This window comes from Mus pahari, chromosome 23, assembly GCF_900095145.1.
Source record: "Mus pahari chromosome 23, PAHARI_EIJ_v1.1, whole genome shotgun sequence".
Taxonomy (NCBI): domain Eukaryota; kingdom Metazoa; phylum Chordata; class Mammalia; order Rodentia; family Muridae; genus Mus; species Mus pahari.
The window spans coordinates 15,203,988-15,231,419 of NC_034612.1; the positions used below are offsets into that span (position 1 = coordinate 15,203,988).

Genomic DNA, 27,432 nt, shown 5'->3' on the forward strand with positions numbered 1-27,432 from the left:
GGAATTTAAGTCAAGACATTGCAGGGCTCCTGTCCCTCTTCCCACCACAGTTCACTGGAGACAAGCTGAGCCAGGTCTGATGATAAACCTTGTAACCCAGCAACTCAGGAGCCTGAGGCAGGTGGACAGCCAGCATGGGGTGCAGTGAGTATCAAACCAAGCAGGGCCATTTAGAGAGACCTCATCTGAGAACTAAAACAAGAGGCTCAGGGGTATCAAGAGATAGGCCCACATGAGGTCCTATGTTCAGCCTGGCCTGGGCACTTCAAATCGCTGCCGAGGACGCATGTATAGGGTTGTACATCTAAGGTTTAACTGGCCACAGGCCAGTAAGGCTCCAAAGAGAAGTCAACCACAGCAGCACACGCCTAGATGGGCTGAGGCAAGAAGTTTCCAAGTTCAAAGACAAGTCTGTGCTGCATAAAAAAGCCCGGCCTTAAGAAAAATAAAATTATAATAATAGTAACATGGGCAGGTCACGGTGGCTTATGTCTATGACCCTTGCATTGGGGAGGTGAGGCAGGAGAGTTCAAGACCAGCCATGGCGAGGTCATCCTAAGCTCACCTGTGCGTGCGCACACACATGCACCACCTGGGCCTTTACAAAGCATATTTGGCCTTCCTGAGTTAGTGTCCCCTAAAACATTCTGAGCAATGACTGCTCGTGGGGACTTCCGTTAAATCTGGTATTATGACTGACCCCAAAATAAGAATGGGGGACAGCAGGTCTTATGCAAATCATCACCTTTTTACAGAAGGGGCGGGGTATCCTAGCTTCTCCAGTTGGGGCAGAAGTGGCTGCCACCAGTTCCTGACTGCTTCCCACAGGAGCCAAGGCCTATGCTGAGCTGCCCTGCCTTGGAGCTGCCATAGGCCCAAGGAGAATACTATAAATATACAATCTGCCTGTTTTACACAGGAGGAGACTGAGGCTGGCTTGTGCATGGCCATGCAGTCTGTGAGTGACATCTGCATTATTCTCAGGTCAGTTTAGATGCCATCAGCACCTTGGCAAGAAAGCCCTCCAGGGAGACCGTCATCCTTCAAAGACCAACATAATGTTGCTATGCCTTGTGTAGACAGAAGAGGCGCCAGTAGACATCTGGTCATCGGGTTGTCAGCTATGGAATTATCAGAGTAAATCACTGGGTCTGAAGAGCGAAGAGACTTCCCTAGGGAGGTTCGGCCACTGAAAGTACCCCTAAGTGTTCACCCATTCAAACAGCAGGCCACCAGGGAACCAGGACACAGGGCCTCTGCCACCTCAGGACCACTATCTTGAGTCAGGTTGGAAAACACACCAGACAGAGAACAGGAGTCTTAGATGCAAGAGTCCTAGATACAGGCCACAAAGAGATGAAGAATGGAGCTCCTGACCGGAGCTGCCCATAGGAGCCACTCCCCAAGGTACGGTATGTCTCCCACTATCTGTGCTATGCTGGGGACATGAGACTCACTCAGAGGATGTGTGTGTGTGTGTGTGTGTGTGTGTGTGTGTGTGTGTGTTTCCATGGCCAAAAGCTACTTTGAAGACTGTCGCTTGTGCCCAAGTCCCGTACAGCCGCCAAGCTGTCTGTGATCTGGGATGGGGCCAGCCTGTTGGACAGCATCCTTCCAAGAGCAGGTACAGCCTGACCCTGGACAACTGTTCCCCCAGCAGACATCAGGAAAAGTTCTGGGGCAGACAAGGGTCTCTCCAGAGGGAAAACAGGTCAGCCACTCTGCTCCCTGGAGGCCTGAGGCACACGAACCTCCCTCTCCCCAGACCCTCCTGGGCAACATGCCGGCTCCTGTCCCTGCTTCAGTTTCTACTCTCTAGCCTCTCAGAGGTCCTGGTCCTCTCTGAGGAAGGGGTTCTGCTTCTAGGTGGAGTGTTTACAGAGTACTGCTCCAAATAACATACGGAAGAATAGTATCGTGACATCTATACCACCACCTCTTCTGGGGTCCCCCCAAATGGGGGATATCTCTTTCTCCCTGGAGACAGACCACATCTCAGGTCCTCACTCTGGGCTGCCATGGTCTTTCTTCCACCCAGGAGCTGTAGACTCGGCTCCCCCAGACTGTCCTGGAGGGGCCTCCCGGAGACCCACTTTTTGAAGCAGGGTCTCACTGTGTAGATCGAGCCGGGCTGGTAGTTGAAGAGATGTCCCTGGCTCAGCCCGCCTAGTGCTGGGATTAAAGGCGTAGCCACCACACCCAACTGAGCTTCATCTCCTAACGACCTCAACCTCAGCCTGCTCCTGATCACTGAACTTCCCCACATCACACGGCTTTTCCATCCCGGCTAGCCAGCTGCACCGGGCCTCCGCTCTATGCAGCTCTGGGTCCCTGTCAGGCGTCTTCCCCTCTCTGAGCCTCCGCAGCAGGAACTGTCTGGCTGAATGAATGCTAAGAGGGACAAGGAGACACACATCCATTACCTGCGAGGAGACAAATACGTAAGACTCCCATGGAGGCAGAGAGAGAGAGAGAGAGGCCGAGGACCCCCTGTACCACCAGAGCAGGAAGAGTTCTGGACAGTATCCCTGGGACTAGACGGCGGGAGCAGAGAGGATGCACGCCAAGGATGACACTCACTTCTCACGGAAGGTGTCCCTCTCTTGCTCGCTCCACATGTTGGTAACCTGACGGTCCTTGTACACCTTCATGGGGTCATCCATGAGTCCGTTCATGTTGATGAACTTGATCCTCTGCTGATCTGCGTCGTACAACATGGGCGGGATCACGGCCAGCTGGCGCATCTGCTTCTCTAGGTTCTGCGACAGAGCACAGGGTCAGGGTCAGAGGGCAAGCGCGGGGCCTGGCAGGTGAGGAGTGGGTGCCCTGGCCCTTGGACATTCCTTAGGGGAGGGATGATGAATTAAAAGCTAGCAGTGGCTGGCGCTGGCGCTGGCAAGGATTTAGAGGCGTGGGGCGGTTAAGGAAAGTAAGGGCTATAAATTCAGTGCAAAGCATGAGGCCTTATCTGCAGTAGGAGAGGCCATGAATCTCACCCCCACAAAGACAGCGTAATAAAACACCATGACAACAGGGACAGGACACAGCCCAGCCCAGCTCCACACACTCTCGGGATGGCACATGTCTGGCTTAGGACCAGAAATCCAGGGGACAACACAGGGTATGCAGGGGACCTGGTCACTTTCTAGCCCAGACTTTACACCCTGGCTTTTCTATCACCGCCCTTCTGTGGCTGCCCCGCCGCCCATCCACGTGGGGAAGCTGCTGCCGAGTTTCCGAGTGTCTCCTGCCCAGCACCCTCTGGTTCTGACCCAGACTCTGTCTCCAGCCTTGTTCTGGCAATGGCTTCCCCAAGAGGTGGCAGCCACAGCACTCTTGGGTGGTTAGGACCCAGGGAAGGGTCTAATGTGTGGGTGGACAGGACCATGGTCTCCCTGCTACCAGAGGAAATGAAACCCATGCCTGCATCCACATCAATGGGACAGGGGTTGACCACAGCCACCTGCCTGCCAGCAAGGATGGCCCCGCAGCTGTCGCTTGTGGATTTTTGAGTTCTGCTTTCTGTCCGCAAGGGGAGGAAAGGTTTTCCAGCAGAACTCTGGAGAGAGGATGTCCCTGCAAGGCCAGGCACTGCAGTGGGGTGCAGGCCCCGAGCTGCTAAGGCCGCTGGGTGCACGGGGCTGTCAGTGTGTACAAGGAGACCACCGAAGCGGCCACGCCTGGTTCGTGGCCAGGGCTACACGGACCGGGACTCAGCTTGGAGAACAGTTTAAATAGTCACTCCACAGCCACAGAGGTGTCACCGGCTGCTGTCCAGTATCCCATCTTAGGTCTCCAGGTAAACAGCCTCAGGGGGCTCAGAGGAGACATGGGTCCTATGGCCACCTCTACCGATAGCAGAGCCACCAGGAAAGAAGCAAGGGTCCTGGTATATGGCGTTCTGGGTCCACTGTGGGGACAAATGTCATCACAGTACACCTGTCCCAAAGAGCAGAATGGTCCCTCACTGGGGACAAGCACCTGCTCTGCTTCCTGGACTTCTCTGTGATGGTGACCATAGCTGGGGTCACCAAGGTTACCACTGGGTACCCAGGGAGGACCGAGGGGGGCAATGAGTCAGAAGGCTAGCTCCTTGGGACGGTCCTCAGCTGGGCCCACCCGCTCTCACACAGACTCCCCTAAGAGTTCCGCCAAGCTCAACAGACACCCTGAACCATGGCAGCAGGAGAAAAGAGAGGGACACTTGTCCCTGTCCCACAACCCAGCTTCCCCATGTCCCCTTGGGCATAGAGACTTTTCAGATCAGAGAACTTCCCCAACTATGTCCTGCCAGGCCACCCTCCACGGTTTGCCCGCATCCCTGTCAACTCTGCCCTTTGGGGGACAGGCGTGGCCACTTATTGCTGTTGTGCCTACACTGCATCTGAAACATGTCCATCAGCAGTCTCTGGATCCTTTCTTGCTGGCACCTGAGCACTGTGGCAGGAAATATATGTAAGGGACACGGAGAGGGACATGCAGAGGCGACAGGGTGCGCGTGGTGTCACTGTGGACTTACCTCCTGCTCAGACAAGCCATCAATGATCTCAGAGACCTCGTGCTCACTGCGGGCAGCCGACATGGAGAGCCCACTGCCACGCTGACCCACCCTGCTGGAAACCAGAGGGACACAGTCAGGACCAGGCATCCTACTGACAGGCTAGGCCTGGACCATGGGGTAGAACATTCTAGAGGGTATGTATGGGTGAATGGGGAGGGGGGAGATCAGGGCCGAGCCTCCCCGAGGCTACAAGATGGCAGTTCATCTCCCATGAACAAAAGACAAGAGACCCAACAAGAGCTCCATGCTGCCTCCAGCCCGAGGACCAGGAGCAGGTTTCTGGGCCTCAGGTCAGCCCTGGAACCCAGGCTGCTGAGTGGGTTGGTGAGACAAGCCTGAGGAGCCTAGAGTGCAGATGACCACACCCAACTAGCCTCATTTGTTGAAGACAGCCTGCCTAGGTTTCTGCCCTCATGGCCACAGTGAGGACAGCCACCTTCCCAATACTACCACCACCACCGCCACCTCTGCCACCGCCCCTACCCCCACCACCCCAGCAGAGTCTCAGCAGCTTTAGCAGGTATGGGGTAGGAGCAGTGAGGACAGCAAGATAATACCCAGGGGTGATGGCTCTGGGCCCAACAGGCGCTGAGGGTCCCTAGCTGTAAGTCTGAAGCCCTGCGTGTGGCACTCTGTGTGGCACGGGCCACCAGGGGCCCACGGGAAACAGCACGGCATCCGCCTCTAGACGCGAGTGTTTTCTTACGCGGGCTCACCTCTGCGCCCTCCCCTGAGCATGCACTCACCCCTGCATGTGGTCTCCCGAGCGTGGGCTCACCTCTTCCCCTCGCCCAGCCCCGCACCCCCTCACCCCTGCGTGCACTGGAGGGGTGCATTGGCGGAGGCGGCGCGGTGCCCTTACCTCTGCATGCGCTCCTGCAGCTCCCGCTGCTTGCGGATCTCCGGGAACTGTTTCTCGTAGTACTCCCTCACCTTGCTCTCCTTGGCCCTCCTCCTCGGGTTATTCTCTATGCGCTCTACCTTCTTCTCCCACGCCTCCATGAGCTGGTCATAGCGCTGGCAGAAGCGCTGTTCCTGGGGGGGGGGGAGGGGATGGGGGGCAGAAGGCGGCATGCTGGTGAGGGCTGGATACTGCCCACTGCACTCACATGGACAGGTGGGGGATGGGGACACACACACACACACACACACACACACACACTGTCGCAGAGCTGCCGGCCCCTGGGAAGCCACAGGTGCCCCCTGGGATGTGACCGCTCCTTCAGAGCCAGGCCTCCTCTGACTCAGCCCCATCAAGCCACCCCTCGGGTCACACAACCGCATGAGAAACAGCCCCGATCCAACAGGCCCGGGGTTCGTGCCCTGTGTTCACACCCGCTACCACGGGACACTGCACGGCAGATCAAGCCAGGCCCCACTACTTGCAGGAAGTTGTCCTGGGCAGCATGGCTCTGTAGAGCTCTTGTGGCCCAGAAAAGATGTCCCCAGGGAGTATCTGCTTTCTAGGCAGTTCCTCATCCCTGGTCCCTGGTGCAGCCACACTCCCCAAATCTGAGAGTCCAAAACCTGGCAGACATTGGAAGGAAGACTCTGCCCTCGTCCGCAGGACGAGGAAGTCCCCCTCCCCATTTAACCACCAAGATGTCTGCTGTTTATCTCCCAACCAGCCCAGAGCATAGTCACTTGCCCTGTGTATATCCAAGGGGTTCGTTTAAAAAAATCTCGCCTCTATTGGCCACAGAAGGACAGGAGACTTGGTCATATAACACCTTGGATATGTTCTTGAATACCTGCCATAGTGTAGTTAACCTCTGACCCCGAGCTTCCTATGTCTGTGGCTTAAACAACAGCCCCCAGGGTATTGGACTCCAGCTGAGGGAAGATGGAGGGCTATGGATGGGGGGGGGGCACAACACACTCCACCAGTCCAGCCTAGGCCTCGTGGCTCCAACCCAGAGGCCCAGGGAGAAGAGCGAGAACACTCCGAGGCCAGAGACAGCAGAGGGCACCGGCTAACGTCAGTTGCCAGCTGAGGCTGGGGCTGCCCCAGACCTTGCCGACAAGCAACAGGGTCCCAAGACCTCAGGAACAGCCCACATGCTCCACAGCCCCGGGCAATAGCACAAAGGCACAACTGGTACTGTCTGAGACGGGACAGTCTCTGTCTAGGTCAGACCACAGTGTGGCCTGCTGCAGGCTGTCCCATCTACTGGGGAGGTGTGTGCACCTGGTCCACGGTGGAGCTAGGATCCGTTGACAACCACTGTCTAAAGACAGTGTGACACTGCTCACAGGGAGGGAGGGGGCCTGGCCAGGGGAGGAGGCAGACGTCTGTCTGTCAGCCAATGCGGGCGAGGAACGTGGCTGACTGGTCTCCAGCACACTTGGCCCCGCAGGAAGAAGTGAGGCAGGCTTCTCTCTGCGTAACACCAAGGGCTCCCAGGGAATGGCCTCAGCCCTGGGGTCTGAGTGAAGACAGAGCAGGGTGGCCGAGCTAAGTGGGAAGGAGAGGTCTTGCTGGAAACTGAGAAAACAGAGCGGCACTCTTTTTCTTTTTTTTCTTTTTTTTTTTGGTTTTTCGAGACAGGGTTTCTCTGTGTAGCCCTGGCTGTCCTGGAACTCATTTTGTAGACCAGGCTGGCCTCGAACTCAGAAATCCGCCTGCCTCTGCCTCCTGAGTGCTGGGATTAAAGGCGTGCAGCACCACGCCCAGCCAGAGCAGCACTCTTGAAGGCTTCATGTCTCTTCCTCCTGCTGCAGCATGGAGACCTTCCCTCCTTCCCTCCCTAAAGTGGACCGCCTGGGCCCGCAGAGCCCCAAGGACCTCTGACGTGGGATGGCAGATCCGGCTGAGGGCAGAAGCTCAGGGCAAGGCTGCGGGTGGCATCTAGGGATGGCACAATGGGGTGGCAGGATTGGACTGCAGGGTGTTGAGGGGACCACGACGCCTGCCTTCTCCTCACCCGACAGCAGCAGGGGCCTGCAGTCTGCACATGGCGATCCTGGCGCTGACCTGCCTGATCTTAGAGTAAGGGCGCTCTCCTGCCGCTATCATCCTTTCCTGCAGCCCAATGCACACCGCATCCCATACTAAGGGCAGATTTATCATGAACGCACTTGGTGCTCCTCTGTGAGGATGGACATCAACAGTCCTGTGTCAAGCGCCAACCCCAGGGCCTTTACACTTGCCACGCTCTCCCTCAGCAAAGATCTGCACACAACTAGCCTGCCCTTTCTCCCTCCTTGTATCTCAGCAGGGCCATTCCTCCTCCACTGCCTCGGCCACCATCCCCTCCTGAGCGCATCTGGTACCTCATCTTGCCCTCGAACTACTCGGGGTAAGATCTGCTTACCCAAGATTAAGGAACAAGGCAGCCCTGGTGCCAATCCAGACGTTGCCACTTCTCCTCGGTGGGACATGGGGCCAATGGGCTAACCTCTCGGCCTCAGCTTCCCTGCCTGAAATATGGGGCTGGGAAACACAACCACCTCCTGGGACCACGCCCACTGAAGGAGGACGAGATGGCTGTTGTGGTGGGAAGCTGAGCCTTGAACTCGGTTCCCAAAACCCATGCCAGGAGCCACGTGCACAGTGGGCACTTGGTGACTGCAGCTGAGGGCCCATGACTGGGGGACTCCCTGGCTCTTCACCCACAGCTCGTTCAATTCAGGCGTCATTCCACTTCAGCGCAAGCAGCACTTAGCTGCCGTCTTCTGTTTACTACATACCCGCAGGCTCTAGGCACCGCTGAGTAGATGGGCAAGTACCAGGTCAGCCTGAGGAAGGACGCAGGGAGCACCTTGCAGCCACATCTGACAGCCCAGGAAGAGTGCAGAAGACCTGCCATCTCAACTTCACAGACCCCACCCCAACCCCAACCCCCACCCACACACGGTGTTTCCCAGCAGCCCTGGGCTTGAGTGGAATAAATGACACCACCTCCAGCCAAAGCCTGACCCTGGTCCTGAGCTGATATGGGATCAAGGCTAAGCAGAGCCTGGATGCAGAGCCCAGGAAGGGAGGTGAAGGCACGGAGGGAGGGAAGGCCTCATCAAACCAGCCACACATTTCCGGCACTACGTAAGTAGACATGATGGCGGGGTGTCACTCCCAACCCTGGCAGCTAAGGCGACACGGCAGGTCCCTGCCCTCCATCCCAAAGCCCTGGATCTCTGTGGGTCAAAGTGCAACTGCTTGGGGCCCCTCGCACCCCTCACCCAACTTCAGGAAGCAGGACCAGCTCTGACCACCATACACCAGGGGCCTTGCTCCTCGCCAATGGCACCATTTTCCAGAGCCTGGACCTGGCTGGGGGAGGGGAAGGCTCAGGTCTCAGGGGACTCCCAGCTTCTGTTGCTCTCTAAAACCTCTGTGGGCATGAGGGGCACACTTAAGGGTGCCCTTGGGGACACCTTTCTTGGCTTCAGTGGCTCCCTGCTCCAGAGGACTGGGAAAGGGAGTCAGGAGCCCCAACCACCAGTGCAGCTGCCCCCTCTGTGACTCATCTATAGCATTCTTTCATGACGCAGAGACCCATCCTCAACCGCAGAGCGGATGGGGACCTCCGAGCCTGGATAGCATGTGCTGAAGGGGCCCTGACTCTTGGGTGGCCATGGGGCACGGGGCTTCATCTACTGCATCAATGGAGGAGAGGGGAGAGGGATGGGGACTCAAGAGGAGGGAAGCAGGACCCATCCACTGCTTGCCCATATGTTGAAGGGACAGAAGGGGACCCACTCACTGTTTTCCTAAGGCATGAAGGAGGGGACAGGTCAGGGATGAGACTCACTCACAGCTTTCACACAGTATGGAGGGGACGGGACGGGACGGGACGGGACTCACCCACAGCTTGCACACAGTATGGAGGGGATGGGATGGGACTCACACACTGCTTGCACAAAGTATGGAGGGGATGGGATGGGACTCACACACTGCTTGCACACAGTATGGAGGGGATGGGACGGGACTCATACACTGCTTGCACACAGTATGGAGGGGATGGGACGGGACTCACACTGCTTGCACATCATATGGAGGAGACCGGATTAGAGTCACACATCGCGGAAAGGATGAGACAGGACTCACCCACTGCTTGCGCGCGTGATTCCTCCGCTTGAAGTACAAGATCAGCTTCTTGCGCATCGCCTGGTTTCTGGGGGGCACAGACAAGAGTGTCAGAGACGGCCAGCTCTCAGCAGGAGCTCAGGCTGAAGGGCACTGGCCCTCAGTCAGAAAGAAGGGCACCCACTCCCCCTACTTTCCCCAGAGCCTACGCTGGCCCTCAGAGCTGCCAATACCCCCCACCCACCGTCCCTAGAGCTCCCACACTTGACAGCCTGCATCGCTCACATCCCCGAGTCACAGCCATGGGTACCAACCGACACAGTCCCACCCTTGCTACCCAGAGGCAAATCTCAACGGCTATGGCCTGGGGACCCTGTCCTGTGAGCGGCTAAAGGCATCGAGGGGTCTCCAGCTTGGGTACAGAGCCAAGCTCCACTGTACCAGCTTGGCCCCACGGGCCCCACGGGGCCCTGCAAGGACTACAGAGGAAAGCGGTGGGGGAGTCAAAGAGGAAGCGAGAAAGAAGAAGGGTGGAGACATGGGGAGAGGAGCAGGGTCAGAGAGGGGGCAGGAGGGAGAGACTGGGAGAAGGGAAAGGGAGGGGGAGAGACGAGAACAGAGATTTACCTCAGAATGGACAACGATTTGGAAAACGGAGGTGGAGGGTAGAAAAAGACACAGGGAGGCGGGACAAAATTCAGATGGCGGAGAAGGAACAGAAATCCTGAGGCCAGGGCACAGCAGAGTCGGGATACAGGGCTCCATCCACCCCAGCCCTGAGCAACAGAGACCCAGTACATTCCCCAATCCCCACAGCCTTAACACACTCAACCAGGCACTGCAACTGACCTCTGGGTCTTGTGGGAGACACAGACAGACAGACAGACAGACAGACAGGCCTTGGGGCCCATCACACCCCTGAACATGCCCTTCCAACCTGGACTGCATCACTTTTTAGGTGAGGGAACCCCAACTTCCCCACAGGTCCCTAGTCCATCAAGAGCTCCCCCACTGCGGAGAGTCGCCCTGGAGTGAAGGCCTGGAGGCCCCTCGCCTGTGACCTCAGATGTGGCTCAGTGGAGATGCAGAATTGCTGACCTACCAAGCACAAAGCCCTAGGTTTGAGCCTCAGCACCGCGTGACGATGCAGTCCACACCACAGGGAGAGGCAGAGGCAGAAGGATCAGAAGTTTAGTTATTCTGCATTATATACGGAGTCTGAGGAGATTCTGGGCTGAGGGAGAGCAAGAAAAGAAAGGGAGAAGTGGGGGGAGAGGGAGAGAGGAAATACAGCCACCTCCTACTGGAAGATGGGGGGCTACCACCAACCCTGATGCACTGCCTTACAAAATACAGGAACTTGAGTGAAGAGACAGAGGGAGACCTTGCATGAGCAACCCAGGAAATCGGCTGGTCTGCCGGCAATGACAAACATGGACTCAGACAAAGGCAGTGGAGCGGGGCTGGGCTCCAGAGCTTGGCGGGATGAGATGAGGGTCAGGAAGGGGCTGACCCCACCTGTACCAGGGCACCATTAGATGGAACCCCACCCACGTCTGCTCAAGCTACAAACAGGGTGTCAGAAAGGCCGAGCCTACTGCAGCAAAGGAGGCCAGCCTGGCCTGCTGGTGGGAAAAGCAAGACTGTCTGAGGTTGCCAGGCCAGGGTCGCAGAGACGTGTGGATTGAATCTCTCGCGGGCTTGGCTATGTGACCCTGGAGAAATTACTTGGCACCTCTGGACCTCCAGGGCAAGACGAGAGACATGTTCCCAGTAACCGGCTTCGTGCCCACCCTGAAAATGAGAGGGTGGGCCTAGGACACTAGGAAGAGAGGTAGGTGCCTCCTTCTGAACCCGAGACACTCGGGGACCAAGGCTACAAGCTGGCAGAGACCCAGGCGGGGTAGTGGCTGTCCAGCCCCATCTTACTAAGCTCTGAGACTTATCTGCCATCCAGGCATGGATGCTCCTGAAGGTCGGTCCTACAGGGTCTGGGTGCTCCCACACCGCTCTCCTCCAGCATGCCCTTGGGGCTGCTTTCCCTGTGTGGCGGGGTCAGAGCAGACTCCCAGCCCAGGTGGCAGATGCCCTGGTGGAACCTCAGCCACTCCTGACACTTTCCGGGGCGAGGCGGGGAAGATGAGCAGCGTCGCGCAGGTGACCTCCACAGGTCTGAAATCACCCACACCGGGAAGCCAAGCATGAAATTAACTTGAAAGTCACGGCCAGGCACGCAGGCAGAGAAATTAAAATGACAGGGGCCAGGTCCCCAGGGAACGGACACTTCCCACCTCTCAGCAATTACGGCAGACAACCAAGGAGCTGGTGACGGCTCTGCTCCCTGGGTGGTGGAGCTCCCCACCCCACCCCCACCTCCAGATCAATCTCACTGTCCTTGTCACAGCTGTCACACTCCACGTGAGTACTGAGCTTGCCATCTCCCCACTGCAAGTGGGGACTCGTTCACTGCTATCTCCCAGGGACAGACAGTGCCTGGTGCAGACCAGACACACAGAGACGTGTGTGGTGAACAAAGGAATGAAGGATAACTGTCTCCGTGCTTAGGGACCAGAACAACAAATTCCCTCAGCACCTCTCTCACATGTAAGGCACAGATGTCAGCTGAGGGGACGTTAACGCAGTGGGGCCTCAGTGGCCCCAGGCCTAGCCCCACCTTACAGATGGTGGAGAGACCCTGTTCCGCCGCGTGCCCACAGTGCAGAGCTTGGCTTTCCAAGTGGCAACTGATCTCCCGCCTGCCACATGTCAAACCAAAGACTCTTGACTTGCATAGACGGTCAAGTGACGGGCTACACGCTATCTCCACCAGCAGCTCTAAGGTCACTGTTAGTTTTACGCAGGGTTTGTCTGTCTGTCCGGCTGGGATTACAGGCACACCCCAGCCTAACGCCACTCAGACCATTTTATGAGAACTGAGTCTCTCACAGGATTCCAGAGGTCCTGGCTGCACCTTTAGGGAATTCTCCTGTTTCCCCTGGTGACCCCCAACCCCTAGGAGGCTGACCATTCTGAATCTCTTTCACCCAATTAGGCAGTAACCCCAAAGGCCCCCAGGCGTCCCCGAGGACTTCGTCCACCCTGGAGGCCTGGAGCTCCTGACTCTTCACCTAGGTCGCATAGACTCTGCCTACTAAGCAGATTCCAGGACCTGAGTGTCATCGTGTCATGGGCCACCTAGCGCCCCTCTGGGGCTAGCCTCAGACCAGAGGAAGCTATCCACACTTTCAGAGCCTGGTCTCTGCACCCCGCCCCGCCCACTGTACCTACTCCAGGACTATGAGCCACTGGTAAAAAAGCCCAGCCCCCACCCATGAGAAATATCCAAAGCACAGAAGGCCACAGAGTCCTTGACCCTTTGGAAGAAACGAAAAGACACAAAATTCCCCGACGCCGTGCTGTACGAGCCCAGGCTGAGAAGTTCACACCTAAGTGACCATGAAAAAGCCATCGTGCAGACTTTAAAAGGGTAAACTGTACACAAACTCTGTCCAAAAGGTGTTTTTTAAAAAAGAAAAAAGCTAAGTCGTTGTCAGGGCCGCTGCGTCCCAGCCCTGGGCTTCTCTGTCCCTCAGACTCATCCACAGGCCACACCTGCGCAGCAGGAATGGGGTCAGGAGCTGCCGATAGAGCCAGTGGCCACAGCTGAGCTCTCTTGGTCCCCAGGGAGCGATGGCACCCGTCAAGAGAAGGCTTTGAGTTACCTTACCACATACTACCAGCCCTGGGCTGGGAACCCTAGACCCTTCGCCCTGACCTTTCATACCTCACGGCCCATAGCTCTTCAGGGCTTTCCCACACACGGTGTCCCAGGCCCTTTCTCCCAGTGGCCATCAGAGTGAACTTGAAGATGAACTCGCAGCAGAGCACGTCCCACAATAAAGGCCACATCTTTGCGGATGGTGACCAAGCCGGAAGGACAAGCAGCACCCTCCTGGGCCTGACTGATCCAGCCTGTGGCCGTCTACAATCTGATGCAGCTCAGCATGGCCCCAGGGCCTTTGCACTGCTGGTCCCATCTGCCTGGGATGCTCCACACAGCCCAGCAGCTGCACCGGCTTCTCCCAGAACATCCTGCCCCGGTCTCTAGCCAGACTCCACCCCCCCCCCCATGACTCCATTTACCCTCCTCTCGGGAAGCATTCGCAGTGAAAGACTGTGTGGACTTAACAGTGTAACGCTGAAATGGACAATGGTGGCCATGATGTTTGTTAATGGTGCCTACAGCAAGGCCCAGCACTCTCTTAAGCATGACGTAGCTCACAATGCACTCACAGATGGACTTACTAAACAGAAAGCTAGCTGTTGACGTATGAAAGGTCACTCCCTCAGAGCCATATTTATGACTGACTAGCTAGAATCCTGCAGCTGGAGGGTCACCACAACTGGCACAGGCTCAAGACCAGAGCACACCCCGCCTCTCTTCTTTCTTCTGTCTTTACTTGCTTGCTTATTTTTAAAGCTTTCAGGGTCCTGGCATTTACTTGTTTAGTTAGTTACTCTTAGGGCTACTTTTAAGGTCTTATTTTGTAGCCCTGGCTACATCTTTTACTCTTTCTTTAACCTCCAGAGCACTGGGCCCACAGGCCTACGCCACCATGCCCAGACAGATTCAGCATCTAAGAAATCCATTCCAAGTCCAGCCTTGGTCAGCACAGGTGACACTGGTCACAGCTTAGCTATGGCTAATGTGACCAGCTCCACTGTCTGGGGCACATACCTCTAAGGCTTAGATCCACGACTGTGGATCCCATGACTCTCCCTACGAACATCGCTCACTTTAAGCAATAAACGCTGTACCAAATCTTCAGCCTGCTGTACGGTCATCAGCTACATCAGACTGGGTGTGACAGCACATCCTGGAATCCCGGCACTCAGAAGGCTCCAGGCTAGCCAGAGCCATCCAATGAGACCTTGTCCCAACACACTGAAGAAGCCCACCCAAGGAGGGTCAAGACATGAAGGCCAGGGCTGGCAAGCAGATTTTCTCCCTTACTGGACCCCTGACTTTTCTCAGCTGCTTGTCAAAACCCAAACAGGGAATAAGCCTTCGTACTGTCCTGACTCCACGGGGTTAAGGACAGGATCTGGCAACAGCAGCGAATGAATGAATGAATGGAGTGAGTGAATGAAGGCATGAGTGAGTGAGTGAGTGAGTGAGTGAGTGAGTGAGTGAGTGAGTGAGTAAATGAGCAAATGAATAAGTAAATGAATGTCCCAGTAGCCTGGCCTGGTGGCACATGCCCCTCCCGGCAAAGCAACTGTGACAAGCCCCTATAATGAACTGTCATTATCCCTCTTCTGCAGCCCATCTCCCCATGGGGATCAGGGCCAGCTGGGCAGGCCCCACACAGAGAAGCAGAAGACTCAGGCCGAGGGTGGTGATGGGACCACAGCCAATACAGACAGCCTATGGCAGCAGCTGGACCCAATACTGACCGCTAGTACAGGGCCCTTGGGGTTAGCTAGCAAAGATATTCCAGGGGACACAGGATATTCCAGGGGACACAGGAGGTAGCCAGGGTGAGACATCACACAACTCCAAAAGCTATACAGAGGCCTCCTCTACCTGTGACACTTGAGAAGCAAGGGGCACACTAGCTTCCAGGACGCTAACCAGATCACTGTACTACCACCTACTGGGCTCACCAGCCCATGCTCCAATGCCACCGGACCTCTGCACACTTGACCACTCAAGAGTCGGACCCCTAAGACCCTTGCCTTCAGCCCTCCCCCACCTAACACACTACCGTGTGCTCCAGGCCCCTCCCACCTTACCGTTTCTGGATGCTAGGAAGTTGTCTCCTCCACAGCCCACTGACAGGAACTACTGCCATTCAAAGATCCCAGGAAGCTAGCAGCTACCTTACAACCATTCCACATACCCCCTCCAGCTTAAGGGTGCCAGCCATCAGACACCAGCCCAGCCTGACATCCCTGCTGAACCAAAGGGACATTATCTCCTCCCAACCTCCACCTGGGAAATGACCCATCACCAGGACATGGCTCGGGAAGCCTCTGGGTTAGCGCTTCAGGCCACCTCAGCCACCAAGTGTGTGCCACAGCAGTCCACAGCTGAGAGAACTGGAGCTGGCTTGCCCTGCACAGCCTGTCTCTTGACACCATGGCCTCCTGCCTCTAGTCTCTGTACCCAAGCTGCAAGGTGCCACTCCCTCTGCCCCAGGCCTGCTTTGAGCCCAGCGTGGGCTTGATGCAGCCGGGGACTTCTACCCAGACTTCCCACTGGTCTCCTGGATCCCCGGGACTGGGCTGGTACCCCATAGCAGTGACTCACATTTTGATGTTTTCATGGTACTGGCGTGTGTCCGATGGCTGGTTGTACAGGGGCTGCAGAGGAAGAAGAAACATGTCAGAGATGGATGGGGCAGGTGACAGGGTGTGGTGGGTGTCACCAGCCAGAACCCAGACCAAGCACCCTCAGCCCCAGGCCCTGCAGCCCTGTCACCGGTAACTGTCCACTGGCTGAACAATCAGATATATGGCTGGGAGTGTGACCAAGAACACAGGGAGAAGCAGGACCTGGCCAAGAAAAGGCTGTAGCTGGCTCTAGGGCCCAGCTGCAGGGGCCAGGCCTGGCCTCGACCCTAAGCAAAGCAGTTTATCTGCAAAACGCTTAGGGTTGGCTTGGCATCTAGATCACCATGGAAACCTACAGCTCTAGTGCTTGCAAGGCATCTTTCCCTGGACCACAGAGACCCAAATAAATCAAGAAGAAGAAGCTGAGGGCAGCAGGTGGCAGGCACTGACGCACAGCTTCTGCAGAGCCCAGTTACAACTGCCAAGAAGTGACCTCTCTCCCCACTGGCCTACAAGAGACCACCAAGGCCTCTGCTCCGGACAGAGGAAGCTGGCCTGAGAAGCCAGATGCACATGCGTCCTTGGTCATATCCGCAAGTGTGCACACTGTATCCACAGTGGCAGCAGATATAAATTGGAGAAATGTCTGTCTTATAACAACAAGGCTGGGTCTAGGGCTGAAGACACTGCAGGCTCCCTCTGCAGGGAACCAGAAGCCAGGGCCTACAAACACGGGAGAATGAGTTTCAGAGCGAAGCAAGCACGGGGTGGTCATGGGACCCGTCGCATGTCAGAGGCTAGACCAGAGGTCTGTATCCTCCTGTGCAATGACTTCCTCTGTCCGAGATATGGACCCTACACAGCCTACCTGAGGGACATGAAGCGGCCACCGGGGGAACAGAAGCCTACTCACTACCTCCCAGAGGTCCCTGATGCCTCCCAGCGACAAAGGTGCAGGTGTCTAGCGCCCTGAGCCTGCGGCTTTGTTAGAGTGGCTACTCATGTGGCAGTCGCTACCACTACACAGATGGGAAGCTCAAGGCTGGTTGCCAAACTCGCCCATGGCCTGAACTCCACCCCATGAGGACTCTGTAGCCCCTGGTTGCATCCCATGCCTGCCTGCTTCTGAGCCCTTTCCTTCCCATGCACTCATGCTGCCACCCAGAACCTCATGATGTCCTTGGTCTCTGGGTAGAATAGAGACACTCAAGGCTCCAAGGGGATAATTTCTACAGGTGGCAGTGTGTCACAGCTCTGGACCAGCGTGGGAACCGTGCCAGCATCCTTTCCCCAATAGGTCCCCTACTGCTCAGAGACAAGACAGGTCACCTGCAGCTGGGCCAGCATCGGAGACACCAGTTTTTGCACCTTATGGCAACGCACCAGGGGCTGAGACAGCTAGGCTCAACTGCTCTCCTGGTGATGAGAGACCATGGACCAGCGCCTCCTGTGGCGCCTGAAACAGGGAAACATCCCTAACAGAGAAGGGGAAGAACGCATAGGACAACAAGAAGACCCGCAGCCAGACGCGCTGCATAACTGCCCCGTGGGAAGGAGGGGTCCGACACCGCTGAAGGATGCTGTAAGGCCATGTCTCGGGAGTACAGTTTCCTGATACCCAGGGCAGCTGCACCTCAGTCCTTTGTGTTTCCCCAGATGCCAATAAAACAAATGCCAATGTGAATGGGCACCGCTCAGGGACTCGGGCTCCGGTGACACCTAAGTCTGGATTTCTTCACCTAGAAAATGGGTGCAGGGCAGAGGGCCCGCCTCACAGGATGTGCAAATAGCCCAGAACATTCCAGAAGTGCTGACAGCTTGCCATTGTTTGGCATCAAAGATGGAGAACAGCCCTACTGGGGCAGGAAGGGGTGGAGGCTCACTCGAATCCACTGACCACCAGCATGGGGCAGCCAGCAGAACTTGCTCTCAGCATGAGAGGGCAAAGGGAATGCCCACACCCAAGGGGACAGCAGCGGACAGACCCCAACCTGCCTCCTGGGGAGAAAGGAGGAAGCTGTAGCGCTAGACACTGAGGGGCACGGCCGCACCTTAGAGGGAAGCCACCCAGGGGAGCCCCCTAGGCTCGGCACCCGGGTGACATCCTGAGGCCATCTGACAGGGGCAGTGGGCTGATCCTGGGGAGGGACAAGGACACCTGGTGGCTTGCATTCTCCTGCAACGGGGGCAGAGCTGCCCTCTCCATTAAAGACAAATGTCTAGAGCCACAAACTAGAGCCCTTGACAGCCTTGGGTGTGGGTGGCCCTTCAGAATGGCAGGCGGCAAGCCAGCTTATGGAGTGACCAAACTCAGCCCACGGGGACACTGAGCTCTCAGAACGACACCTCAGAGCAGGAAGGAAGCAAGTGACTCAGAGCTGTGCAGCTCCCACCTGGCCAACCTGGTCCCTGCCCAGCACAGGGCCCTCCTGGGACACACTGGGCGACGGGAGGCCCCAAGGCGAAGTCCCTGAAGCTTCTACCACTTCCCTCTGGAGAACACGGGGCAAGATGGTCACTACCTTGTCACTGCCATCCCGAATACTCAGTAACGAAGGAGGGGAGACCCCTCACTTTTCTACTTCACTTTCATTGTCAACCTGACACCGCCTAGGGTCACCTGAGAGAAAAGGCCAAATTGAGAAGTTACCTAGAGAAAACTGTCCTGGGGCATGGTTTTGGTTTTTTTTTTTTCCCCCCCTTTTTGGGGGGGTTGAGGGTAGGGGTGGGGCTTAACTGTTAATTGATGCAGAAGGGCCCAACGCACTGTGGGCAGCACCATTCCCTAGGCAAGTGGTCCTGGGTTGTACGATGAAGCTAAGAATGAACTTGTGAGAAAGCAAAGAAGTGTACCTCCATGGTTTCAAGTTTCTGCTAAGTCAGTCCCCACCCAGACTTCCCCCAACGATGGACTGTGACATAAACTAAAATAAACCCATTCCTTCTTCCCTAAGTCGCTTTTGATCCAAGTGTTGCATCACAGCACCAGAATTCACGGGGGCTCAATGACCAAAGCCCAGATCAGCAGAATCTAGGAAGGAGCAGTCCACGCTAGCCCTGCGTACACACATAAGCCCTGGCTACACCCACAGGCCACGCTAGCCCTGCGTACACACATAAGCCCTGGCCACACCCACAGGCTGGCACACTTCTTCCTTCATCTCTCTCTGTGTGGTGCTGGGCAGAGCACTACCCTTCGGAGCCTCTGCAAAACATGAGGAAGGTGGCAATACCCAAAGACCTTGCACAGCAAGTGCCTGTCAGCAGGTGACCCCACCCCCCCGGCCCCCCACCCCACCCCTGTTCTTAGGCCATGGATGCCTCCAAAGCCCCGGGTTAGACAAATTCTCCAGGGACCAGCTCCCACGAACCCCTCAAGCAACAGACATTACCTTCTCCCCAAGGTCAAAAAGGTCATCACACACACACACACACATGCACACACTGGCACACGAGCACACAAACCCCTTGAATTAGGGCAGGATGGCAGAAGGGAGAAACAGAGACAAGACACTAATGGGACTAAACAGTGGTGCAGCCACCTTAGAAACCAGCCAGGAACTTCTAGAGGCAGGGAAAAACAAAATCAACAAAAAAAAAAAAACAACGCCAGAGATGACAATTCTACTCCCAAGTGTAGACTCAAGAAACACAAATGCTGCTCATTCCTACGCTTGTGGCGTGGCTTTATTCTCAGGGGACAAAAGCAAAAAGTGTCATCAACTGAAAACAAGAGAGTTAAAAATGCAGTCCAGATAGAGTGGAATATGATGCAGCCCTGAAAAGGGATAAAGCACCAGCACAGATCATGGTGTAGGAGAACTTAAAGCACCAATGCTAGGGGTAGGGTGAGGGAGAAAGAGTGAGAGAGAACAAAAGACCATGGACCGCATGGCTCCATTCAGAGAAAATGGCCAGAAGGACCAAGGACAGTGACATAGGACTCCTTTGGACCCTAGTATCACACACATCTGGAATAATGAACTATGCAGCAGATGGTACAGCTCAGTGACTAGTGTATGAAGGAAGAGAGAGAGAGAGACCTGGTGGTGGCACAGCGGCCCTGCCCAGCTCCCAGGTGCAGGAAGGGGTTGCGTAGAGCCCACCACAGGCAGCAGAGGAGCCCAGTACCCATCTGCCCACCCTAGGTTCTCTAGGGACAAGACTGTCAGCGTATACCACAGACCTGGCCAGGAGGTACCCTCCCTAGTCTTCAGCAAGCATGCAGTGCCCAGGACTCTCATCTGCACCCCAAGGGTGCTTACACGCACCCCAGATCCTGTGCACCAATGGCCAGCTACGCCTGCCCCCTGTGACTGATATGATCCAAGGCTAATACCATCAGGTACAGGTTTGAGGGGGTGAGGTGCACTTCTGCCCCATCCACTCCAGCAGATCCCCGGAGGCCCGGGCTGCTTTCCCACCCTGCTGTGACACACTGGAGACATGCAGGGCGATGATGATAATAATCATGGCAGTCATGGCCGCCCTTCCCACCAAGGCAGGCAGCAGCACTGAGGCGTCAAAGAGTCCTCCTGAGGGTTTCAGAGCCATCAGGCTCAGAGAGCAGAGTCCAGACAAGCCAACCATGGGCAGGACTCTCATGCAGAGCCAACATGGCGGGTGGCCTTCGGGGCTCCAGAGGCAGGGACAGGCTCACTGCCCAGCTGCCACTAAAGAGTTATCTGCCAGTGCCCTTATCAGGAGGTGGTGCTTCCTGCCTCCCCTTGGGGACAGTGCTGGGCAGTAGATGACTTCCTCCTCCCTCCCTCCCCCTCCCCCAACATCTGCTGCCAGACCCCAACCCCTGTTCCTCCACCCCACTTCTCCCACCTCACCCAGCCCCGCCCAGCCAAGCCCCGCTCACCAGCTCCACCTGGGGCCCCAGACCTTCCAGGATCCGGTGCGCGGCTTCGGCTTTCTTCTGTGGGGCAGACAGGAGAAAGGAATTAAACAAGGGCTCTGAGCAGACCTGAGCCAGCATCTCGGGATGAGGGCAAAGCCCACTCTGCAGGGAGGACCCCGGACAACCCTACAGGAGCCCCCAGTTGCTCCCAGGTTGGCCCTAGCGAGGGATCTGACCATGGCTAACCAGGCTATAGCTTCTGCCAGGCTTGGATGCCTCTGGTGTCTGCGGGAGGGGACACCAGAGCCTTCGAGGATCCCATCTGACAATAGAGTGACTATTTCTGGCCTCTATCCCCTCCCTTCACACACCAGGCCTCATTAAGGAAAACAGAGGCGTGCTGCAGAGGGCCCCAGGGCCGTGGGGGGGGGGCACCCCTCAATAGGCTGGATCTCTCCTCTCAGACCAACACATGAAGACAACATTGTGCCTCTGCTGGCTGGCTGCCCAGACTGGGACCACCAGGGCCGACTCACAGGAAGCAGGGAGTGAAGGGGGGAACGGGGATTAGGGTGGGGAGGCGGACAGAGGCAGAACCCTGGCAAAGCCTGAATCCTTTTATCAGACAGCAGATGCTGAAGAAAACTCAGGGGTCCACTGAAGTCACCATCATCACCCGAGAGCTATGGCACTGCAAGCTTCCTGAGGGCAAACAATCTCAACCCACCTGGGGCCAGACACGGAAGGGCTGACGCTAACAAGCAGAGCAACTTCTGCCTAGTGCTAAGGTCCACTCTGAGATCTTCTGTGCACAGCTGAGACCCTGAAGACCCGTGGCCTTGGTGTGGTCAGGGCACGAGCTCGGGGGCCGCTGAGCCAGTCACGTTAACTCTGTGACAATATCTTGGTGTGTGTGACAGCTCTGTGGGAATCAGCGCCAGCTTAGTGCTTAGGCAAAGGGGGTGGCACTTAACACAGCAGGGCCACCAGGGGCTGTGCTTACACAGCTGGAGTAGAGACTTGGATCTGGGGGGAGGGGGAGGGGGAGGGGTTACTAGGATCCTGTGCCCTGTAAGCCAACCCCACTAGAGGCTAGACCCACAGCTTGTTTAAGGATGTGCTGGAGTCTGCTGCCGCTCCTTGGGAACTGGAGACATCAAGAAAGGTGGCTTCCCCGGCGACTGCCTCAGGCCCACTCCCTCTCATACTACTCCCCGCCCCAACTCCCACACATACCCTCCTTCACCGTCTTCTGCCATGGAAGCTGAAGCTGCCCATTTCCCCACTAAGATGGCTGGGGCCTTGCTATGTGGACCCTGCTGCCCCCAGACGCCACAGGTCCAGCCATGTCCTGCCATTTCTGCCCTGCCATGATGTCCCAGCTGCCTGCCAGGCTCCATCCACCTTCCTCCCCAAAGAGGGTTCAACTTCCCCAAATCCCCCAGACCACCCTCACCTGACCAGTGTGCCTGCAAGCCACGGGAAGGTGACCCCAGGGAGGTAGCTCACCTCCGTGATGAGGACACAGGGGACAAGGCAGCAGCGCCGCCCAGGCCTGAGTCCCTCACACCCGCTCCAGGACAGGACCACAGGGCTCTTAATGGACCTACAGCCTGACCCCAGGTCACCTCTCAGCCTGGCTCTGTCGCTTCCCCCAACACACTGGCAGACAGCAGACTTGGCTGTCACATACAGCAGGCTCCCAAACACTATTTATTATCTGTCATCCTTATGTGGAGACAAGGCCAGCTCACTGTAGATGCTGGTACATACTCATTAGAGCTAAGCCAGCCTTGCCCAAGGGTGAGCAGGGCAGCTTGGAGGTCTAGTAGGACAGCTTCAATCTGTAGACAAGGTCAGAGGTTACAGGGACACACAACCAAGGTGAGCAGGGCAGCTCTGGAGACCAGCTCTGACTATGAGCACACAGGTATCTGAAGGTCCGGCCCTGGAGATGAGGTAGCCAGAGCCAAGAGTGACACCACTGAGGCCCCCAGGTAGCGTGCCCAGAGAACAAGAAAGGACAGGAGTTCCCTGGCATTTTGCAGGATCCACAGCCACACAGCCAGGGACCCTGGCTAGGTAGGGCCAGCAAGTCTCGGCCACCACCACCACATACTGCACAATGTCCCGATGTCACAGGCAAGCCCCAGCATCTAGATTGACACTCTCGGAGCGCACACACATGTCCATGCACACAGAGCTACACATGTGCTAAGTAGACCATAAGTGTTTGGCCTATAAATGCATGGTGACCTATGGGCCCGCTCCACCCCTACACTTATCACACATACACACACAGCCATGTCTGTGACAAGGAGCGACAGGCAGAGCACGCTCTGAAGATCAAAGCCGTGGCCCCTCCCACCACCCAGTCCCCCTCTTGCCCGTGCTAGCCCCCACTTTCCTCCCTGACTGTGACCTGTCCCTCTTCCAGCTGCTGCACCCCAGCCCCCGCATCTGTGATGCCCACAGACGCCCCGGGAGGTGGAAAAGCCACTTGCTGGCCTTGAGGACAGATGTGTTCCAGATGCACAAGGCCTCGGGCTGCCTGACCACAGGAACATTGGAGGCAAGCCCCTGTCCTGCCTCTCTGTGGGAAGGAAGAGGGATTCAAATGTAATCCTATTGATCGCAGGGAATGCTAGGCCCTGCCTAGCTTTCACAGGGAAAGCTGGGGAGCCTGCTCCAGGCTCCGTGCAGGCAGGGGGACAGGCATGGGTGTGTGACACATCTCTGGGCCCTCCTGTAACTGGCTGTGATACAGGCCTTAGCTAGCTCGAGGCCGGGGCTTGGGGGGCGGGGGGCATCAGAGAGAAAGAGCAGAGGGACCTCCCTTAAAGAGGAACATCGGAACAAAAGACCAAGAGAAAGGCAGCCTTGGGAACAAGTGTCCACCGCGGCTAGAGAGAACCACACTTCTCTCTGACCACCTCCGTCACCATCAAGCAAGTTCAATCTTGCTTCTGAGTCCCGGCCCCAAATCTAACCTGCTGTGCAGTCTCACACAGGTCTCCTGCCCTCTCTGAGCCCCAGTACCTTCCTTAAGCAATAAAGAACACCTACCTACATCCTAAGCTATGGAACCTGAGGCACATGCCTCGGCTCTCCCAAGTTCCCCCTCTGGGCTTTGGTTTCTCACTCACAGATACAGAGAATCCAGGCAGTCAAAAGCCCAAAGCTCCTCGCGGAATCAGCCAATGAGAGAGGAGAGTTGGGAACTTCCCTCCCGCCCACCGGGTACCAGGCTGTCACAGCTCACAAGCTTGAGGGGTCTGTGGAAGCAGAGGCCAAGGCCGAGAATCAGGCCCTGCTTCAGTTCAAATCCCACAGTTCCCGCACCCTGGCTGCATGACTCTGAGCACGCCTGTCTCTGGGTCTGTCTCTCCATGTGCGACGTGAAAAGGCCTACGGTGCACACCTCCCTAGGACCAGCCAGGCAGCTGACTGCCAGTATTAATACTGACATCACCAAGTGTGTCACTGAATCTGCTGGGGAGATGTGAGGTGACAGTGCATCTCAGTGGCCGGTGGGTCCCCTTGCTCTCCTCCAGCCTGATGGTGATGCCAACGCTATGCATGGCTCATGGGCCGCCCGTCCCCACCCACTCGCCAGCCTCCACGGTGGTAGGGACTCATGGTTCAAGGTAACTTGCTCCTGTGGGCCGTACCCGGTTCTCGTCGTAGATGATCTGGACGAGGCTGCGGTGCTTTGATTCTATGGGTGGTGGCGACACGGGCTTCTCGGGTTCGGGCGGCTTGGCGGCCTCCTCCTCCAACTGTTGCTGTGGGGAAGGGGAGAGCATGAGCAGTGAAGGCCGGAAGCTGAGGCACTGTCCCCCCCCTTGCCAGTAGCCACACACAGGAAGTCAGGCTGATCACCATTTCCTATGAGTCACCCAGAGACTCGGTGCCCTGCTTGGCAGGGATCCCTGGTGTCTGAGCATCCAGGCTCCAAGAGAGGCTGCGGGCACAGAGTGAAGGCCTCAACCCGGAGCGTTACACTTCTGACCCGTACACCCACTCAGCTTGCTGAGAAGTTAACTCAGTGTCTCTGAACGTCCTACTCCTTTCCTTGGAAACGAAGAGTCCCTAATCTTCTGAGGACTAAACCAGGAGCTACGTGGAGAGGGCTGGGAGAGGCAGAAAGGAAGAAAGGCTGGTGGCAGACAACAGAGCTTTCCACCAGCATCAGAATCGCAATCATCTTCACCATCACCATCACCATGATCAACACCATTATCGCCACCATTACCACCATCACCATTACCACAATCGTCATCAGCACCCAATCGCTACCATCAGATCGTCACCACCGCCACCACGGCCATTAACACCGTCCCCACCACCCATCACCTTCATTACTATCATGAACACCACCATCATCATCCTACCACTACGATCACTAACCATCAACATCATTACCACCATTAATATTAGCATTATCATTAAAACGCCCCTACCCCCGCCCCATCCCCAATGACCACTACCACCACTATCTCCATTGCCATTGCATCCATCACCATCCTAACGAACACCACCACCACCAGCAGCAGCAGCAGCAGCATGAACACCCTCATACCCATCACTATCGCCATCACCATCCATCACATTCATTTTACCATCTTGACTATCACCATCACCAGCATCACCAGCATCAGCAGCATCAGCAGCATCAGCAGCACATGCCTATGTCTTCACACTGGACCCCCTCATCCATTTCCTCCTATCTGACATCCCTTCCTGCTGCTGTTGTCTGCTCTACCCCAAAGTCAGGAGCCAAGACCAAAGAATTCAAGACTCCATGGGAAGCCAACACCTAATGTGACCTACAGAGGGCACCATGAATGCGATCAGAGCATGGCCCACTCTGCTTACTATGCTTACATTCAGCAAGCATGTTCAGTCACACGGGAACAGAGCTTCATGGCCCCTGAACAGGGAGATGATGAGGCAAGAACAGTCAGCACTGAGACCAGATGAGCCAAGCTGCCTTGGTCCTGCAGTGACCCCTGGTGGCAGCTCTCACAGACCAGCCAAAAAATAAATAAATGAAAACAAAAAAAAAACCCAGGAAGCCTAAGGAGTAGAAAGGGCGAAGACCCTCCCCGGGAGTGAGAGGGAACCAATGTCTGGGCTACAGCCCTGAGCAGGCAGCACACCTCTCAGCATGAAGGCAGACTTGCATTCCATCGCTCCAGGTGCTAAAGTCACTGCGCCTCTCTGACCCCGGGGCGTCTTCCTCAGTGTGACCTGGCAGTCACCCACACCCTTATAAAGGTGACAGGAAGATCCCAAACCACATTGCACAACAGTCCAGGTGAGCAGAGCTGTTAAGGAGCCTGGCTTCACACAACCCTCAACCACACGCGACACAGCCACAGTGACGAGCCCCACGCCACTACAGTCTGGAGACACCACTGGTGGGGACCTGGAAGAGCAGCAGCCCTCATGAGCAGAGGGCGAGGGGCATGAGAACCAGGAACTCAAGCACGCGACAAGGCATACCGTAGCCACACGGTCGAATGCCACTTTTCCATGAAGAGGTTTGACTACACCCTGTGAACCCTAAAAGCGCCTTATGCTGAGCACACAAGGCAGAGACATGAAAGGCGAATGGATGGGACTCTGTGTGCGTGGGGTTTCCAGAAAACAGCCTGTCACAGACTGTCACAGGGGTGACTCTGGGCTAGGAGATGGGACATTGCTAAATGGCTCTGCGTCCCATCGGGATGGTGGAAGAAGTGAAAGCTATATGATTCAGTCTACTGCCAGCGGAACTGTAGACTTTAAAATGATTCATTTACGCTGGGGAATTCTAGTTCTGCAGGGATGAGGGGCATGTAGAGAGAGGTCAGTGGTTATGAGTGTGCGCTGACTGCTCTTGCAAAGGACGTGAGTTCGGTTCTCAGCGCCCACGTTGGACAGTTCACAACCACTTGTAACCTCCAGGATGTCTGAAGTCCTCTTCGGGCCTCTCGGCACCTGAACACACACGCACACACCCAGAAACACAAGATACACATATCAAACTTTATAAATGTATTTAAAAGGGTCGGGCAGACGTGGTGGTGGTGTATGCCTTTAATCCCAGCACTCACAGGTCATAAGCAAGAGGATCTCTGTGAGTTCGAAGCCAGTCTGCTAGTGAGGTTCAAGCCAACCAAGGCCTAAAAGTCCCTGTCTTCCCCCCCACACCCCCTCCCAAAAAAGGGGGTGCTAAGCCAGGTTGTGATGGCACACATCTTTAATCCCAGCACTCGGGAGGCAGAGGCAGGCATAGCTTTCAGAGTTCAAAGCCAGCCTGGTCTAAAGAGTGAGTTCTAGGACAACCAAGGCTACACAGAGAAACCCTGTCTCAAAAAGAGGGGGCTGGGAGGGAGGTTAACCCACCACAAGCTGACAAAGCACAAAGATGGAGAGAGCTAACTCCCACAAACAGAGTATCCACATGTGCACACGCAAATGAATAGATGTATTTTATTTTCTTAAAATATTTTTACTACTATGTATTTACACGTAGTATTAAATTTTTTAATGTGTGTATATCTGTATATGGCATGTGCCTGAGGTTAGGGGCGTCCCCTGGAGGTAGAGTTACAAGGAGTTGTAAGCTGTCAGATGTGGGTGGTGAAAACTGAACCTGGGTAGTCTGCAAGAACA

At 56.1% G+C, this 27,432-nt stretch overlaps 1 protein-coding gene across 15 annotated transcripts in view; it reads right to left on the reverse strand.

Annotated features, from left to right (window-relative positions):
• The window catches only part of Ncor2 (nuclear receptor corepressor 2), a 161,570-nt gene that overhangs the window by 64,707 nt on the left and 69,431 nt on the right, over positions 1 to 27,432 (reverse strand). For all 15 annotated transcript variants that reach the window (XM_021186851.1, XM_029533570.1, XM_029533571.1 and 12 more), the window contains 7 exons: positions 24,441 to 24,554; positions 20,791 to 20,847; positions 15,901 to 15,953; positions 9,609 to 9,675; positions 5,424 to 5,596; positions 4,520 to 4,613; positions 2,581 to 2,759 (listed from right to left, as the gene is read on the reverse strand). In XM_021186851.1, the coding sequence (XP_021042510.1) occupies positions 2,581 to 2,759; positions 4,520 to 4,613; positions 5,424 to 5,596; positions 9,609 to 9,675; positions 15,901 to 15,953; positions 20,791 to 20,847; positions 24,441 to 24,554 (737 nt within the window). The remainder of the gene's footprint in view (positions 1 to 2,580; positions 2,760 to 4,519; positions 4,614 to 5,423; positions 5,597 to 9,608; positions 9,676 to 15,900; positions 15,954 to 20,790; positions 20,848 to 24,440; positions 24,555 to 27,432) is intronic.